At 40.1% G+C, this 17,796-nt stretch overlaps 3 protein-coding genes across 3 annotated transcripts; 1 reads left to right on the top strand and 2 right to left on the bottom strand.

The window, feature by feature from the left end:
• The first annotated feature begins 1,353 nt into the window (after positions 1–1,353).
• c8h17orf67 (chromosome 8 C17orf67 homolog) lies at positions 1,354–3,940 on the top strand. Its single transcript, XM_057844494.1, has 4 exons — positions 1,354–1,510; positions 2,409–2,509; positions 3,289–3,418; positions 3,737–3,940. Exons 1-3 carry the CDS (start codon positions 1,456–1,458, stop codon positions 3,403–3,405), a joined length of 273 nt encoding a protein of 90 aa, XP_057700477.1. The 5' UTR covers positions 1,354–1,455; the 3' UTR covers positions 3,406–3,418; positions 3,737–3,940.
• A 506-nt stretch (positions 3,941–4,446) lies between these two features.
• cbx8b (chromobox homolog 8b) lies at positions 4,447–8,813 on the bottom strand. Its single transcript, XM_057843748.1, has 5 exons — positions 7,115–8,813; positions 6,965–7,008; positions 6,710–6,775; positions 6,567–6,633; positions 4,447–5,826 (listed from the first exon to the last, which is right to left on the bottom strand). Exons 1-5 carry the CDS (start codon positions 7,268–7,270, stop codon positions 5,062–5,064), a joined length of 1,098 nt encoding a protein of 365 aa, XP_057699731.1. The 5' UTR covers positions 7,271–8,813; the 3' UTR covers positions 4,447–5,061.
• A 2,621-nt stretch (positions 8,814–11,434) lies between these two features.
• On the bottom strand, positions 11,435–17,486 carry LOC130920429 (E3 SUMO-protein ligase CBX4-like). The gene is made up of 5 exons (XM_057843647.1): positions 17,219–17,486; positions 17,044–17,087; positions 16,632–16,697; positions 15,220–15,286; positions 11,435–13,897 (listed from the first exon to the last, which is right to left on the bottom strand). Exons 1-5 carry the CDS (start codon positions 17,285–17,287, stop codon positions 12,491–12,493), a joined length of 1,653 nt encoding a protein of 550 aa, XP_057699630.1. The 5' UTR covers positions 17,288–17,486; the 3' UTR covers positions 11,435–12,490.
• Between the last annotated feature and the right edge of the window lie 310 nt (positions 17,487–17,796).

Genomic DNA, 17,796 nt, shown 5'->3' with positions numbered 1-17,796 from the left:
GCTTGAATTTTGAATTACTTTTTTTTTCTTGGTAGCCATTAGCATTAGCCAAGCTCAGGAAAAAATATTTATTTGAAAAAAAGGCCCTTTGAAGGTCTCGCGAGAGGTGTCTGCCAGTATTGAATTTGCAGGATAGAGTTCGCGCGAGACTTCCAAGTGCTTGAACTTTGAATAAATATTTTTTCCTCGGGAGCCAAGCTCAGGGGGAAAAAAAATAATTCAAAAAACAAACCCAAAAATAAATTATTTTGAAAAACAAATTTGGAAAAAAATTAATTCAAAAAACAAACCCAAAAATAAATTATTTTGAAAAACAAAGTTGGAAAAAAATATATTTCAAAAAACAAAACCCGAAAATAAATTATTTCGAAAAACAAGGTTGGAAAAAAACAAATGAATTCAAAACACAACCCCCAAAATAAATTATTTTGAAAAACAAAGTTGGAAAAAAAATTAATTCAAGAAACAAACCCAAAAATAAATTACACAGAAAAACGAAGTTGGGGGGAAAAAATTAATTCAAAAAACGACCTCAAAAATAAATTACTCAGAAAAACGGGGGGTTAAAAAAAAAATTCATTCAAAAAACAGCCCCAAAAATAAATTTGTCAGGAAAACGGAGAGTTGAAAAAAAATTATTTTAAAAAACAGACCCCCATTTTTTTTAATTTTTCATGTGTATGCAATACGCTTGCGTACTAACAATACTTTTACTTGAGTAAATTTTTGGCTACTTTACCCACCTCTGGTAATAAATAGCAAACTGGAATTGAGTTTATGTATTGACAAACAGTTGTCTCACGAGCAGCAGTGTATTGTTTTTGATTAACGGAGTGCTTTACTGAACGTTATGACCGCGTGTTATCTGTATAACTGAACGCCGCTTTGAACCCTACATTGTACGTAGAAATATCACCCATATTGGATGTGGCAACATTTTGCCTCTTTGTAGATCATTTACGTTATTTATGTGTGAAATACATGGTTAGTTTTGCCACGTCTAATATGGCTATTGTGATGAAGTGGCGCAGCAACCGTCTAATAATACTCGTTCACCCCTTTCAACTCAGTGAAACCGTCCTATGGCGTTAAACCAGCTGTGCTGCACGCCTCCATAATCCGCAGCAATGGCTGGTTTGCGCTACTGCCATCTAGTGGATAAGAAGCTCCAATCAACAAACGCTACACAGTGGCCTCTTCTGTTTACAACCCATCCATTGTCTTTTGATATAATTCAGTGCTGTGCCATTTATAAATATGGGTCCCATTAATATTACAATTGTTTTGAAAACATAGTAACTGAATGACATTGTGAGTCAGTAAAATGATCGCTGATTATATGTTTTGTGGGTGGCACAGCAGAGGAGGAGCTGGATATTTCCCTCCTTCACCAGTTTTGGAATTCAAGTGCAGACCGTTCCAGCAGTAGAAGTTAGAGCTTGAAAAGGTTTGAAGATGAAGAAACTGGTGGTGTTCTTGCTTTTTCTGGTTCTTTTCACCATCTACACAGGTAGGGAACCACCAAAAAAAATAATTTGAAAGTTGTCATTTTAGTGATATGAATTTCTTTCCATTTAGGTCAGCGAAGCATGGTGATTCATGTTTTTATATTATTACATAAGGTTATTTTCCTCCATCATACAGGATTTTTGAAACAGATGTGCAACTTGAATCATTATGAATTGTTTTGCAGCTAGTTTAAATCCAAAAATTGACGCTGTTGTCTTTGTTGACCATATAACAGCATAGTAATGCAAGCATAACTGATTCATATATCTAACATGATCTGTTTGTTATTCTCCCAAAAGCAAATATCCTTCTTCACAGGTAGTTAGCGTTTTGCCACGTTGCTGAGAGTAGAAGCCACAAATCTGACTATGTGTTGACACAGAGCTGCGTTCATATTCACAGCAACCGAGAAAAAAAACGAATGCGTTCACCCGGATGGTGCTGCACGGGTCTGAGTCCCTGGGGAGTGAGGAGGATGAATAGCTACTTTGTTACCTTTCAGCAAATAGCCAGCTTCCAAATAGAGGCCTGGTTAGAGAGAGTGTGTGCTAAGAGGGGTGGGCATGGGGGAAGGAGTGTCAGTGATGTGTTATGTTAGCTAGAAACAGAGAGGCTCCCTCGAGACCGATGCTGAGGAGACTTGCAAATCACCTTGCAGACCAAACACAGCTTGCAGCAACCAATAGTAGGAATATTTTTCTTCATGGCCTTGAACATACAACACAGGGTTTCAGGGGAGGAGAACTAATATAACACAACATGAATAACACACTCACCATGAATGCACAAACAAATAAATCTAGTACTATATTAACTTACTGGTTGCTATTGTCGGTAATCGACGAACTACAGTATGATATGTATATTTTTTTCCATTCAATTTTGTGTCTTCTCTTTAGATGCCAACCCCATCATCAAGGAAAGCCTTGCCAAGCAGCTCCTGCGTAGCAAGAGACAGGAGAGGCCAAGGACACCAGGCCATCCCGATGAGCCCATGAGGGTGAGCAAGGGCACACATACTTTACATCTATCTATTGAACACAGGATCACAATATTGAACTTTTTCTCTCCAAAAAACTTAAGGTAGTGCAGAAGTGCATTATTTGCATGCACTGTCAGCTTAGGTATAGTATTCACAGAGTATATGTGTTGTGGTAGTTAGTAACAGTTTTATAATTAAAAACACCAATTAACGGCATTATTCAAGCCATGAGATGGCAGCGCTCATTCGATCTGGTATGTGTCAGGAATTCTGCACTATTTTCAGAGAATCAAAAGTTTGTCAATCAAATTACTTAATTTGTGGTTAAATTAGAGGGATTTTTTTCAGTCAGTCATGGGTGCCTGAAGTGTGGAAAAACAAACGCACATATTTGATTCTATTTTAGCTTATTCGATTTTTGTGTTTGTTTGTTTGTTTGCTTGGTTAACTTGTTTTTCAACCAAGACAATCAGATGATTTTTTTTCTTGACTATTAAGACATCATGGGGGGGGGGGGGGGGGGGGGGGAATACTTCTCAGGTATAATATTACCTTGGTGCTCAGGTAATTGGCATGTTTCTTTGTGCGCATTTTTTTTTTTTTTTTAAATAAAAACAAATGTTCACTTACTCGTGTTTCACTAATACTTTGTTCTTATTTCCATTTTGTTGTTGTTTCCATATTACTGTTATAACATGTATTCTGCATTTACAGTTTATACATGCTGCACATCCATTTTTTCTTGGCTTCCCTCTTTCATACACCACTTTAAGTGTATGACCTTCTTTCCACACCAGGAGCACATGCTTCACATGCAGGCTCTGGACCAGAGAGCACAGGAGACCAACTTGGAACACTGGCTCAACCCTCACTGCTACCCACGCTGTGACAGGAACTATGGATACCCGGTCTGATGATGAGCAAAAGGTCACAACGAAATTGCACCCCTGTAGTAACCCAAATAATATGAAAACATGTAGATATAACATTCAGGGTAAAAATATCGAGTAAATCGAAATTTAACGAGGGAGCAAAGCCAAACAAACGAAGAAAGTCGTCGTTTTTCTATTTATTTTAGCTTGTAATTGGAAATAATTCCCTGAAAGTAAGTACAATTTGGCTCTCTGAGAATGTATAAGAACCACAAAGATGGAATGCTTCGCTAAGTGGTGAAAATATTCGATATTAAATATATATATAAAACAATATGAATTGCTGATTGTTTTAATTTTCTTCTCTCCACAGAAATCGGCAGCGTCAACATAATTAAACTGACGAGAAATGGAAAGACCTCCTCAAACAGACCCCTGAATAAAGCGATAGTCAAGAGTTTTAATTATCTTATCATGCATGTTGAATTGTTAGAATAGTATGACTTGAAATATATTTTATCGTGGTAAAATGTAAGTGGAATGACTGAATTAAAAAAATATATCAATCACGATTAAATAATTGGTATCAAAATGTGTAACATTTTGCTGCGTTCATTGTGGTTAAAATGTTGCCTCCCTCCTATCCCCTGCCCTATATTTACTCAAATTTGACGTCGTAGTGTGTGGTCACTTATGTCAATTATTTTAGAAGCGCAATTCACAGCGGTAGCTATGAAGGCGAGTGCGAGCTTTCAGCAAGCACGCGCATGCGCTTGTTGAAATGAAAGGCTGCAAAGATCGGCCCGCGTTGCATCAGCATGGAATGTATTTAATCAACTAAATGTGTGCTTATTTATTTCATCCGAAATGTGTCCTCGGGCAAGAAAATTACTATTGAGGAGATCATAAATTAACGCAATAGTACTTGAGTAAGAAGCCAAGAAGAATAGGCCTGTCTAAAATTGGAGTCATTTGTGGCCTTCTGCCATTATAGAGCTGTTTTTCCAATATTCACATAACTAAATACATTTAGAGTATCAACAAATGGAAAGACAGAAATGAAGTCAGTGCGATTACATCATGCATTTGCGAATAAACGACCTTTAATTAAGCCATCTAAACAAGGACAAGAAGCATTTTTAAACACGCATTTTTAAACAATTGAAAACATTTGATTTATTGAAACAAATAATTTTACGCCAAATGTTATTTTCCCAAGTCAAAACTCGCTGCTCTTTCTTGCAGTTGGGCCTGTACACACTCGCAAATTAGCGGAACCTTTAGAAAATGCTGGACAATTGGGACAAAGTTGGACTTTGACAGCAACACAAACGAAATAATACTTTTTTTAAACACAAAGTGCTATAGTTTCAAAACAGCTCTCAAACGGAAATCTTTGTCAAATAATTTTAAATTACAACCAACCCAAATAACGGCTCTATTATAAACAAAAACGAATCTCATCATCTCCCAGCATGAGATGTGTGTTGTGGGTAAATAAATTCTAGCAGTTATATTTTGAGAAAGTCAAATGTACAAATTTTACAAATGTAGCCAGTGTATAATGAGAGGGGAATTTGATTTAATTTCGTCAATGCTTGCTAGATAATGTATACATATTAACAACAACATTCCTTGATATTTACACAATTACTCCTTTTTTTAAAAACAAAAGAGAAAATGAAAGATCGAATTAAGTCATCTCTTGTCCTTAAAGAAGCCTTTAGAAGTGTTGCACTCCTTGATTGTGACAGTCAGGAAGTTGGATGTCACATCGGTCACCAGAACCTTCTCCACGCTGCACAGTGAGGGCCGCCACGTCACATCATCCAAGTCCACGTCAAGTCGGCTCGGGGACTGCTTGTCCAGAAAGTAAGGCTTTTCCGTGGGCAGGAGCTGTGTGGGGCGAGCTGCCAGAAGTTTGGGCTGCAGGCCTGAGCCGTTTTTAGTCCTATGAGGGTCCTTGCTCTGCAAATGCAGGTCGCTCCCTGCGCAAAGCTGCTTGTAAGATCCCTCTGCTGTCATAGGCCGGTCGTGTGAATGATGATGGTGCCTATGGCGGTGCTTATGGCTGTGGCCGTGGTTGCCTTGGTATCTGTGATGCCCAACTTTGATTAATCCCTCTCGATTACTCTGCACCTTCAGCAGTTTTGGAGGGCTGTGGCTCGCGAACTCGGAGTTTGCGCACACGTCGTCATTTAAACGCAGTTTGGGCTTGGGCCCTCTCTTTTTGGGGACGTGCTCAAGCACTTCGGGGAAAACTTGTTCCTCATCTGAAGGGCCCACGAGCATGCTTTCTCCTCGGTTGATAGTGCTTGGTGGGAAAATGGTGGGAACAACAGATCTCAGGCCTTCTCTGGCCCTCGGGGTGACAACGGGCTCCGGTGTGGGGTAGCGAATCTGCATCCCTCGCACTGCCTCGTTCCGAAACTCATAAGACTTGGTGGTTTCTTTTGCCTGGGCCTATTAGGAAATTTGGAAATTTTGAGGACTTGAATGAATCACTTCGGTCACGTTTAATACTTAAAAAAAAAAAAAAAGACATTTGACAATTTATTACTGTGTAGTAAGCCCAAGAAAAGAGGGGTGTTAAAAGGCCAAGATTCCAACGTGTAATTAACGTGTGACACTGCTATAAAACGGACAATTACAGGACCAAGTTCCTTTCTAGACCTTGTCTTCACCTCTGAACTTCCACTGACCCTGTTTAACAACACTCTTGTCAGGACACATGCATGCTGCCAGAGATAAACTTGAGGCCCCCCCAAAATGGCCAAAAAATCTTTCTATTCTGAGGCCTTTAAAAATATTTTTTCAAACGATATTTTGAATATTTGCTGCCATTGATGGTAATACACGTCCAATACAGGCTATAGTAGCCATAAAAACAATAAATAATGAAAGTAATATTTCGGGAACAATGGCTGCAATTGACGGCTTTAGGCGTCCAGTCCATTTGAACTGGAGGACTGGCAGCGATCGTTCGCTGACGAATGATTGCTCAAATGGATTGGACGTCTATCAACGTCAATGGCAGCAAATAAGTTAAAAACATGCTATTCTTTATTGATATTTGTATTAGTTATGTGTACCTTATAGCAGTGACTTCCAAAAATCAATCTTTGACTTTTAAAAAATCATGTACGTTAGGAAGCAGTGCCTTCTAAATAGAATATGACTTCAAAATTAAGACAAACGCTTACCTTGAGCAGAAAGGTCTTAGGTTTCGGACCTCTCTTCTTGGGCCCAAATAGCTCCCGTTCTCGCTCCCTATTCGGAAGTGAGACGCCACTTTCAAGTGTCAACCGAGCAAAGTGCACATGACGACACGTGATGCAGAACCTACCTCTCCTCAAATGCCGCAAACAGACGCGAATCCAGAATATTTTCTTCCGGTTCCCACGTGCTGTATCTGGAACACACGCATTAAAAAACGACTGTTTCGAGCGGTTGAGGAAGCAAAGAAAGCAAGGGCTCGGCCGGGTTCGATCGTCGCGTTAGCCCCGCGTGCTCCGCTTCCCCCGCGGAGCTTTCATCACGCTAGCCACGGCAAGCTAACAACGTCCATTAACACACACGAAAAGGGAATAGCGAGACTTACTTTGGAGACCAGCCCTTCCATTTCACCAGATACTCGAGCCGACCCTGCATGCCGTCACAAACACAACAGGCGTGACTTTAGCTCGCAACGCGACAATACTATTACAGGACAGCATTTTATTCCGCTTTAGTGAGAAGACGGATCGCGTACCTTCCTTATCCTGCGTTTGATAATCGACTCGGCTGCGAACACTCGCTCCCCGACGGCAGACAGCTCCATGTTTACTCCAGTGCAACCTACCGTTAGCCTGCTAGCGTCTTTTTTTTCTCCTCTGGTCGCTGCCACTCTGAATTCCCGACAGACCATAATACTCTTGAGCAGAGAATGGACGTCAGCGCATTTTTTATAGCGTTGCTAGGGAACCGTAGTCGGTGGACCCGCTAGGACGACGCCCATTGGCCAGGTCGTTGCTACGTGCTTGGGTTGCTAAGTGAGGGGAGGAGCTTAGCTTGAAAAGATCGCTTCATTACGTTAAATTGCACGATGTGGCGCATCAAAGACATTTAACTGTTACTTCTTTGTTTACAATAGTATGTTTACAATTTCTATATATTAGCAGAGCCGTCTATTTTCGTTCATTCAATCCAGCATTTGATCGTAAATGTCCATTTGTTTGGGCTAAATAACAGCATTTCCTTCCGTTTCTGGCTTTACTGTTTGCAAATAGGAAGCAGAGGTACTCTCACAGAATCTCACTGTGTTATTTTTTTCTAGGATCATATTTTTTATTTGAGTGATCACAAAATATTGTCATCAATTGTGTCATCAAAACGTGGGTTGTTTGGAAACTGTAGCTCATTTTAATAGACTGGTCTTGTGTTGGGGTTTCCCCCGCAAAACGAAGAGCTCAGTTATTTTACAACATTCACACAACTTTTCGGATTTTTTTTTTTAACCTGTCGTACTGAGATTACTCAGCCAAAAATCCCCCGGAAAGAAATTTTTGGGTCGTGAAGTGTGCTCCACCAAATCTAAATGAGAACTGCCAATGCGCACAATATTGCAGTTTATGAAAACGGCAAAAAATAAACACATAAATAATAGCCCGTCGTATACAGGCCAAAACGACTCTTGCATTGAAACCATTCCTATGTTGCAAAAACAGATTATAATGCATTTCCCCCAATTTAAAGGTGTTTGAAATTGTTTAAATCATAGGGAACTAATTATTAATAATTGGTAATAATTTAAGGGGGGAAAGTGTAATAATAACAACAACAACGATAATAATCGTCCTACCAAATCGTTATTATAAGGATTTGATAATTCTGCAACTAAATTAAAACAAAATTATTTCAATAACGTCTTAACAGCTGTATCTTTCATATTAGGACAGAGAACATAATTTCAAAATATAAATCAGCAGCGCAAAGGAAGCTACACCTCATCCTGTGTTTTATAAATAATTTGGATCTTCCCGTAGCCCTAACAGACGGAAAAAATATTAGATCATGATTTGATTCACTGTTGCGCTTGTCATTAAAAGAATATAAGGCTATTTATTTTAAAAGGCAATGATTGTTTTTGATACAAGGAGTGGCGCACATATATGAGGGCAAAATGATGAAACATTTCCAATCAACCGCACTAATAACAATTATTCGTAATTTGTAGACCTCATTTAATTCTATTGGAATACCGCGTGTCCACAAATAACGTTGTTTTGTTTCTTTCGAAATACGACAAATTTTATGTTATGACTTATTTATAAATGGATATTTTAAAATGCAGATTGAGTTTAATAAAAAGGGGAAAAAAGACAATATCAAATTGTTCATCGAATTCACCATGGCAGTGGATTCGGCAGACCAAATTTTCAGCTCATTGATTGATATAATTCCACAATTAATAGAGTTTCACTGCATATGAGACAGTATTATATCAAATGAATTTATTACAGCAGCATTTTTTACTCACGCGCGGGCACATTTTCTTCATGCCTGTTTGCGATTGGTCTAAATAATAAGAGTTGCTGCAATTTGAACACAATTTATTGGTTGGCTTGTATCCGGGAGAGATCACGTGCTGTGTAACTATATTAAAAATGTGCAATCATTTTCTATAGAGTGCAATTGTGATACATACATATATAAATAAAAAATAGGGAATCTGGCGGTTTTTGTTTGTCTGTAGTATTAAATTGTATACATTCACGTCGACGCACGCAGTTTAATGATGCAGGTTGTACAGTCAGATGTACAAATTTTACATTCCGCAAAGCTACTTTCCTCGAATTTGCTTGCACACTCGGCCCACCGAAGCTTCATTTAAAAAGTGATGTTAAAGTGACGCATCGTTTTTCTGTTCACAATGCTCATCGAAATTCTATCAGACGTAAAAATCTGTTCATTGAACAGACTGTCTGTTTCATGCAATATATTGTTACAAACACTGCCTACAGAATGAAAACATTTCAAAACGGCATAGAATGAAACAAAGGGAACAATCGCCTCAATCCTCTGCGGGATTGTTATATTCTGCGCATTGTAATTGAGCATTAAAATATTATATCAAGCCCGATCGTTTCGGACCGCGTATCCAATTCTGCGTGGATGCGCAGCTGTTGCGCCTCCAAAAACAAGGAATTCTGAAGCTGCCGCAGCTGCTGCGAAGCGTTTTTTCTTCTTCTCCAGACATCACGGAAGAGAGCGCGAGAGGAGAGACTGGATGGCGCAGAAAGGACAGCCATTTTCTCCTCTTGTGCGGGCGTGCACATCCTAAGCTCAGGAACGGGTTCATTTTACACACTGCATTGTAAACCTCTAGTCGCACCTACCAAAAGAACAATGCTAGGCAACATGATATTATTGACGTAGCTTTACACGTCTTTTCCTAAAAGCGCGCTTGCTTTCCGTATAGAGCTGAACAGAAATGAAGTGAAATGAAGGGAATGGGAAGCGACTGTCACCACAATTATGGAAATATACTCTCCACGTTAATGCAGCAATTTTATTCAGTGTCGTTATTGCAGTGTAAACATGTTGGGCAGTAAACGATGAGGAAATCCCTGAATCGTTTTGTCCATGCACAGCATACCCCCGCCCCACATATTCATACCACTATACAGTATTATATATAATGCATATTATAGAGGATGATTAAGTGACTACTATATGTAAATAGTTTTTAACTGATTTGATAACTCATTGACTGCCATTGACGTTCATAGGCGTCCAGTCTTTCTGTCAGCCCTCCCAGTTCAAAACAGTTGGACGTCTATCACCGTCAAATGCAATAAAACGATCATCTACTCATGCCAAGATAACCAAGTAAATAAGCATTTCAGTTTGGCTGCAAGCCCTCCCAGTTCAAATGTTTTGTTCACTGTCAGTGGCATCCAATAGGTTAATAGTGCCTTCACAGCAGCTGCAGCTTTGCAGAACACATAACAAAGGCAAGGCAAATTTATTTGTATATAGCACAATTCGACACAAGGCAATTCAAAGTGCTTTACATCACATGAATGTCATAAAAATCTCATTAAATCAAAAGAACGTTAAAACAAAGGAAATTGAAACAACATACATAAAAATCGCATTAAATTGAAATCAGAAATGGAAATAAGGAATAAAAAGCAAATGGCTTGAAGTTTGACATATGAAGACAGTTATGGATATGCTGTGATAAACAAGAGCATTTTTAACCCTGATTTAAAGGAGCTAACAGTTTTAGCACACTTCAGACCTTCAGGTAATTTGTTCCAGAGGTGAGGAGCATAATAACTAAATGCTCCCTCCTGCTTGGTTCTTGTTCTTGGAACATACAGGAGACCGGTTCCACACGACCTTAGTAGTCGGGATGTTTCATAGGGATCCAACAAATCAAGCATGTATTTTGGTCCATGGCCATTAAGTGTTTTGTAGACGAGCAGTAGTATTTTATAGTGTATCCTTTGATTCACTGGAAGCCAGTGTAACGATTTCAAAACCGGTGTAATATGATCCAATTTCCTCGTATTTTCAAGGACTTTAATCAAGACCTGTAAATACACCGTTGCAACAGTCCAATCTATTGAAAATTATTGCATGCATACATTTTTCCATGTCTTGTTGAGTCAGAAGCCCCATAATTCTATATTTTTTAAGTGGTGACAAGCAGATTTAGTGACGGACTTTAGATGGCTATCAAATTTTAGGCCTGAGTCAATGATTATGCAAAGATTTCTGACTTGATTTGTAGCTGTAATTGACATTGTGCTAAGGTGCATGCTTATCTTTGACCTTTCCTTTTTTGGCCCAAAAATGATCACTTCTGTCTTCTCCACATTTAGCTGGAGAAAATTCTGGCACATCAATTCATTGATTTGATGAATGCATTTACCCAGGGAGACTATGAAATGTAGAGTTGTGTGTCATCTGCATACTGTGATAGATGTCATACTGCACTAAAAGAATATAATCATCCACCAGAAAAAAAGGCTCCATTGCGTGCACATACTCTTTCTTAGGATTTTATATGGAGGAGGAGCCAGTTGTTGTTAGGATCACATGCAGTGTAGAAGAAGCCACTCACCTCTGCGAGCAGGTTTGATGTAAACAAACAACATGCAAGGCAGTGTACATTCAAGACAAAATCAACCTGACAATTTAACTTGCAAATAATTTTATTATTGCAAAACTGTATAGGAAGCATTTGCACAAAACATGGAACTGCCTCATTCTCTGGAGTCGTGTGTTGAAATAGTCATTTCTTTCTAAACGTGCCTTTTGAAGTGAGAGGCAGGAGGTTATGCTGGTAGAATCTTTAAGTACCTTTGTGTTGTCATTATTCGATGAGGGATTCTTATATGTGCTCATTCTAAACCTGCTTAAGATGTGTGGAGGTGGTACCTATCAGTTGCACCAACAGTTCAACTATCATAAACGGGAGATTGTGAGGTAACTCTAATAAAGAATCAACACTGCAGTGCTGCAAATCATAAATTAAATCAATGGCCGCATTGAATGTACCATCTTATTAGTGTGTCCAAGGCATGTCAGACAACACAGGCAGGAACAAATATAAACCTACGCAACATTGTAAGTTTACTGTTGCAAACTATTCTCCAAAATACAAATGACACTTAAAAGGTGCTTTCCTTATTACTTTTAAACAAGTATCCAAAAAAAAATGTATGTTCATCTGGTCACATTTTATGTTAACACACGCGCACACATACAGTGTATTTTACCATGTTTCAATATAAATTTCTTCTGTTCAAACAGTTTCATAAAGCCTATAGTATTTTTTTATACAAGTGTTTGAAGGTAGACTGTATAATCACAATTAAAAAACAAATGAACAAATATGTAAGTGCATTTCCGGTTAGCTCTAACATTCTCTGATTTCTGAACAAAGTTTGAGATGACTGACTGCATGTGATTAAGTCACAACAGATGACATCATGCAGGAAATAACCAAATAAAGACAGGAAGAATCCAAATGCTTTCCTTTCTGAACTATACAAAATTATATATATATAAAAAAAGTCCTGTTTTACATTCAAGCCTCTTAAAATACAAATCTATTAAATGCTCATTGATACAGTTACACCGTAACGTACTCCTTGAAGGTGACTGTGAGGCAGTTCGTAGTAATGTCAGTAATGACTATATTCCCAAGGAACGGCTGAAACGGCTCCACTTTTTCCTTTTCCTGTTCACCAACAGTGAACGTGTCGGCCATGTCCACATTTTCAATGTTTTGTGTTTCAGCCTGGAGCTGACTGTGTGTTTTGTTTTTCACTTGTGTGTCCATCTGTGTTTCATCCTGTGTGTGCAGTTCCGGCTGGCTCAGTGCAGAAGCAGAAAATTGAGGCCTCATGCTCAAGTCTATAGGCTCCTCTTGATCAGCACAGTCACAATGCAATGAAAAGGGAGCCTGGAGGCTATTTTGGTCAGTGCTAATATTTTGGGTGGGTGATGAGCTGGTGTGGTGGGAGCTTAAAAACCTCTTCTTACTCCTATGCTCCTCGCTGTCAGTGTCAGAAAGGTGTCGCTTTAATCCTTGAAATTCATCTCGGGTCGTCCTTTTGTCAGTGGACGCGGGAACTGAGGTGTCCAGAGGCAAAGAGGCCAAATTAGGCTTTGCTGTCAATTGTAAAGGGTGATCTGCTGAAAGCAGACACTGACCCCTGACCTCAACATTTTGATCCTGCTCCTTCACAGCAAGCTTAGGTTGGGCAGACTGTTGGTTTTCTTTGGTGCAATCTCTAGTGAATTCGCAGACGGCTTTGGGTTTCTTTGCAAATCCATTAACGAGGCCAAGATGTTTGACCAGCTCCATCTTCTCCAGGTGCCTTTCCGTGCTGTCAGCTCCCTGTGAAAACTTCTCTGCAGGCTGGGAATCACCATTCGTAACCTTTGCCGATTCCATTCCATTTTCCATGTATTTGCTCATGACAATAACAATCCGTCCGTTTTTATTTTTGTTTTTCACAATTTTCAATTTACTGCCACTGACGCCATTATGCTGTGCTGGGGAATGGTCTTTAGACTTTACTTTCTCTAGTTCTTTGTGACCACTGAGGTCTGCTGGGAGCTTTTTCAGCTCCATTGTGATGTCCTTTACTTTGGTCAAGACTCCAGATGTCTTGTCCCGGAACCACTTTTGCTGGAGCACAGGGGGGAGATTGTAGCCCTTGATGGGCAGCTCTGGAGCGCTGACCTCTCTGGGTTTCACAAACATAGGCTCGGGTGCTGGCAGACCTGGCTGGTAGTGGTGGTGCTTCTTGGTGTTGAGCTGATAGTAGAACTTATTGCCATTGGGGTGCTGTTCAGTTTCACTGTCTCGGCTCATGGGCTGGTACTGATGGTGCTTCTTGCTGTTCAGCTGGTACTGCTGACCTTGCGGATGCAGCACTGGAACGGAGTTGTTGTCATGACAGCTGTTGTCTTGGAGGGATGACTCATGAAGGCCGGCAAGCATGCTGGATCTCCGGGCAAATGAAGGGACCTGTTGAAGAAAACGGTCATTAAATGTGAGCATTTGTGAATAACACCAGAAAAAATCAGTAGTGGAGAGCTCGCCACCACAAAATTTTACTTGCAAAAGTAGTAAACCTCCGCTAATACACAACAATGGCAATTTGGACCATGAACAAATTTGTCACCTTTTTAGATGAACTTGAATGTTTAGAACTACTACTGCTGCTGCTGCTTTATTCACTGAAAAATGTTTCATAAATGTTCAGTCAATGAAAAATTATAACGGATTCTTCCATTCAGAACATGGTTCTGGTAGGGCTGTTGAGTTGACTGTTCAAGCAAGGTATTCTCTGCACTACAGAGTAGTTCCTTTCTGTCATTGGCAGCGTCTGTATTCAGTTGCGCCCCCCTGCTGTTCACAAGCACCTCTGGTGACATTTGTTTCAAGTGCTTCCTGCAGCAGTGACCTCAGCTGAGAGGAATGCCACCGGCATGCTTGGTGACCTGTCAGTGACTTCGGTATGTGTTACCACTGACACCTCCTGAGAGGAAAAGAAGCAGAGCTCCCAGTGGAATCCTGGCACTTTAGGACAGTTGGAGGATGCACAAAACATGTTAATCACAATTACGGAGTTACTTTACAGATGTACGGTTAAGAAACCATTGCAATTAGTACGTTTATTTTTTATTTTTTTATTAACGGCATGGAAAATGAATGAATGTATTACCACCATACACAAAGCCCAAACTTTGCCGATTAGAGATTTTTCCATCATCAACATTAGCAATTCGCACAAAACCTTCAGCATGGAACAAGTCAGGATAAACATGCCAAGCAAAGCAGGTAATTTATTTAAACTTTTGGCTGTTACAGTCTGCTTGCATTAGAGCCTACAGGGTCAGCAGATAAAGCTGAGGTTAATAAAAAAAAGCTTGCTGCAAGTGGGAATTGACAGACACTTTGCATTAACTGCCTAACAGGATGGAGTTCTGCCAGAGTTTAACATTTAACTTTTTTTTGGGGTTGTTCTTTTCGTAGTAATGATCTAGTCTTAGTGGAAGTCTGAGTGCCTCTCTCTGTGAGCGCCATTTTAGTTCATATTGGAAACCACAAGGATGTGGTTTGTAACTCACAGGAACGTAAATTTCTATTTGGCGGCAAAGAAGCTCATTGAAGTCAAACAATGTGGGTATCCTGCGTTGCAAATTGGACAGAACATGTTCGTCCAAGCAGTAAGAGACTAATTACATTTTAGTGGGTTGTCAGAAAGTGACTCGCCAAACTGAGCTCATCTGTTAGTCTTCACATTTTAATGAATAGGATTCTTCATCGACAGACTGTTTTCTTACCTGAACCAGAAGGTGTTTGGGTTTCGGTCCTCTCTTACGATAGCCCATTAGCTGCTCTTGACGTTCCCTGTAGGAGAAAGAAACAGCAGGCTCTTAAGGAAAGCACTGTTTTTGTGACTGTATCAGGAACTGAGGTATAGGCCATTGCTGACCCCCTCCTCGCTATACTCTTCTCTCTACAGAAGTAACTCAATACTGCAGACAGAAGTGATGTCAGTCCCCTCCCCCATCCTCCTCCCTCACATCTAATTACAGTGACGACTCAGTGTATTTTCATAGCCTGGCATTCGGACAATTTGGCTCCCCGGAGAGACATGCAATTAGTTTCAATAAAATCTCTCCTTTAGCGAGAGAGTGAGGGCGAGAGAGGGAGGTAATTGCTAAAACAGACGGAGAGTGATGTCCATGTTAACGTGTGACCTGTGCCTGAAAGGTTGCAGTGTGTGAAAGAACACACAGGTTTTGAAAAAAGGCCAGTGACAGGTTAACACAATATGTATTTAAAATATTCAGTTCCACATTTAGGAGGCCAGTCAGTCATGGAACAAACCTTTTTAGCAGTTAGCCATAAGTGAAGCACAGAAGGCCCTCCACTAAAACGATGCACAAGGAAGTTGTTCACATTTTAACATTTAAAGATAATGCGGTTTATGAATCCACTAAGTTTTAACAAAACTGTGTACAATTCGAATAGGTTTGGAAAATGAAGACAAGATGTATAGCACAAAGTCTCCATCTTCCTCCAAGACTAAGTAGATATTAGTCTGAACTCTCCTCCTTATGCAGTTTCAAAATTGCATCAGCATGACCTGTTCAGTGCCCCCAAACTACAGTGGAACTACCACAAACTGTAATGCTTGCAAAACAGCCATATTGCAACACCAATGTTTCTTAGTATCTTAAGAATGAAGATGGGGAAAAAAGTGATAAAGTAAATGTATGAGTGAACCATGTTTTGCAGAAACTGTCGCAGGTGCATGTGCTGACCGCATGGCAGGACAGCAGGCAGCACTCAAGCATGCTAACCTGACGCTGACATGCAAAGCACAATCATGTGACAAAAGGGCGGTAGATGCTCCACTTTGTGCCCCTGACTTTAACCTACTGATGACACCACTTTTAATCCTAATCCAATCCTTATGATGGTGTTGAATAACTGACACATGATGAGGTCAGTTTATCGTCAGCATGGGATTTCTGTGGATTTTGCACAGCCACAAAGTTTATGCTACAACAACAGAATCTTGCTTAAAACCTGTTGACGATTGACACTTGTGAAGTATCTTATTGAAAACAGGAAAAGTAGGGAACTGTGAGTTTAAACATGTTTTGTCCTGTTAATGCACGCTGAATAAGGACTTCGACACTTGTAAGGCTGGTTTGACCAACTCTTAAAACAAAACAAAATGTACCTGTCTTCAAAGGCATCAAGCAGCCTTGGATCCAGAATGTTCTCTTCGGGTTCCCAGGTACTATACCTTGTTGAAGACAATGGACAAATAAGGCAAATTGAAAACAGTCTAAGCAAAACCCAAATGACTAAAAATCTTAATTTAAAGATGCAGGTTAGAACTTATATTACACAATGTGCTGAGGCACAGACTCGTGAATGAATCCAGAAATAACTAAAGTAAAAGTAACTTTGAAAGGCCTGCAAATGAATGTCAAATTAAGGTGCAGCGACATGTCATAAATGGGGACATTGTGTTTTGTATTCATTGTAAACAGCATCCATCAACGTGAAAACAAGCGATCGCCCGTGATCCCACACAATTATGCGTGGTAATTGCATTAATCATTGCTGACGTTTAAGGGGTCACTTACTTTGGGGACCATCCACGCCACTTGACCAGGTACTCAACCCTTCCCTGTAAGTGAACAAATAAACAGCATAAGCAGCGATAAAAAACACTCTTCGGGTCGTCTTAAAACATCACGCGTCGCCAGAACATGTTAAAATCGGGAGCGAAGAGGAACTCTTCATTTCCATGTGACTAACCTTCCGGCTACGCTTCTTCTCGATGCTCTCCACCGCAAAGACATGCTCTCCCGCGGCGGGAAGCTCCATTTTCACATTCAATTGTAGCGTTTCGTCGGTTTTTTTTTTTTTTTTTTAATCCCTTCGTTGCGATTGACTGCAGACACCTTATATCCTTCAAATTAAAACGCACAAGAACACTCCTCCGCTTCCCTCGCTTTCCCCTCGGACACCCAGCTCTTCTGCAGCAGTGGAAGCTGCGGCCAAAAGCACTTCATGCAAATAGCCGTTTGTGTGACGCCAGAGGAGGAGGCGGGCACAAGGGGGCGTGGTAGTTTGAATGCTGATTTCACGGACAGTTGGAATTTTAGCAATTTGGAAAAACAATCGAGATTTTTGAAAACACTGTTGGTTGCAATTGACGGTGAGACACGTCCGATCGTAACCCCCCTCCCCCCCAATGATCATTCCCTGCCAGCTCTTAATCAAAATTGATTTAGGTGTCTATAATCCTTTAAAGCCACGGATCATTCATGACCAACATTCAAGTCAGTGGTGTTACCAGGATGCCAGGTGTGGGTGTGCATTAGTCCTACCTC

This window comes from Corythoichthys intestinalis, chromosome 8, assembly GCF_030265065.1.
Source record: "Corythoichthys intestinalis isolate RoL2023-P3 chromosome 8, ASM3026506v1, whole genome shotgun sequence".
NCBI lineage: Eukaryota > Metazoa > Chordata > Actinopteri > Syngnathiformes > Syngnathidae > Corythoichthys > Corythoichthys intestinalis.
The sequence above is the reverse complement of the archived record's forward strand: the minus strand, read 5'-3'. Positions and strand labels throughout refer to the sequence as shown.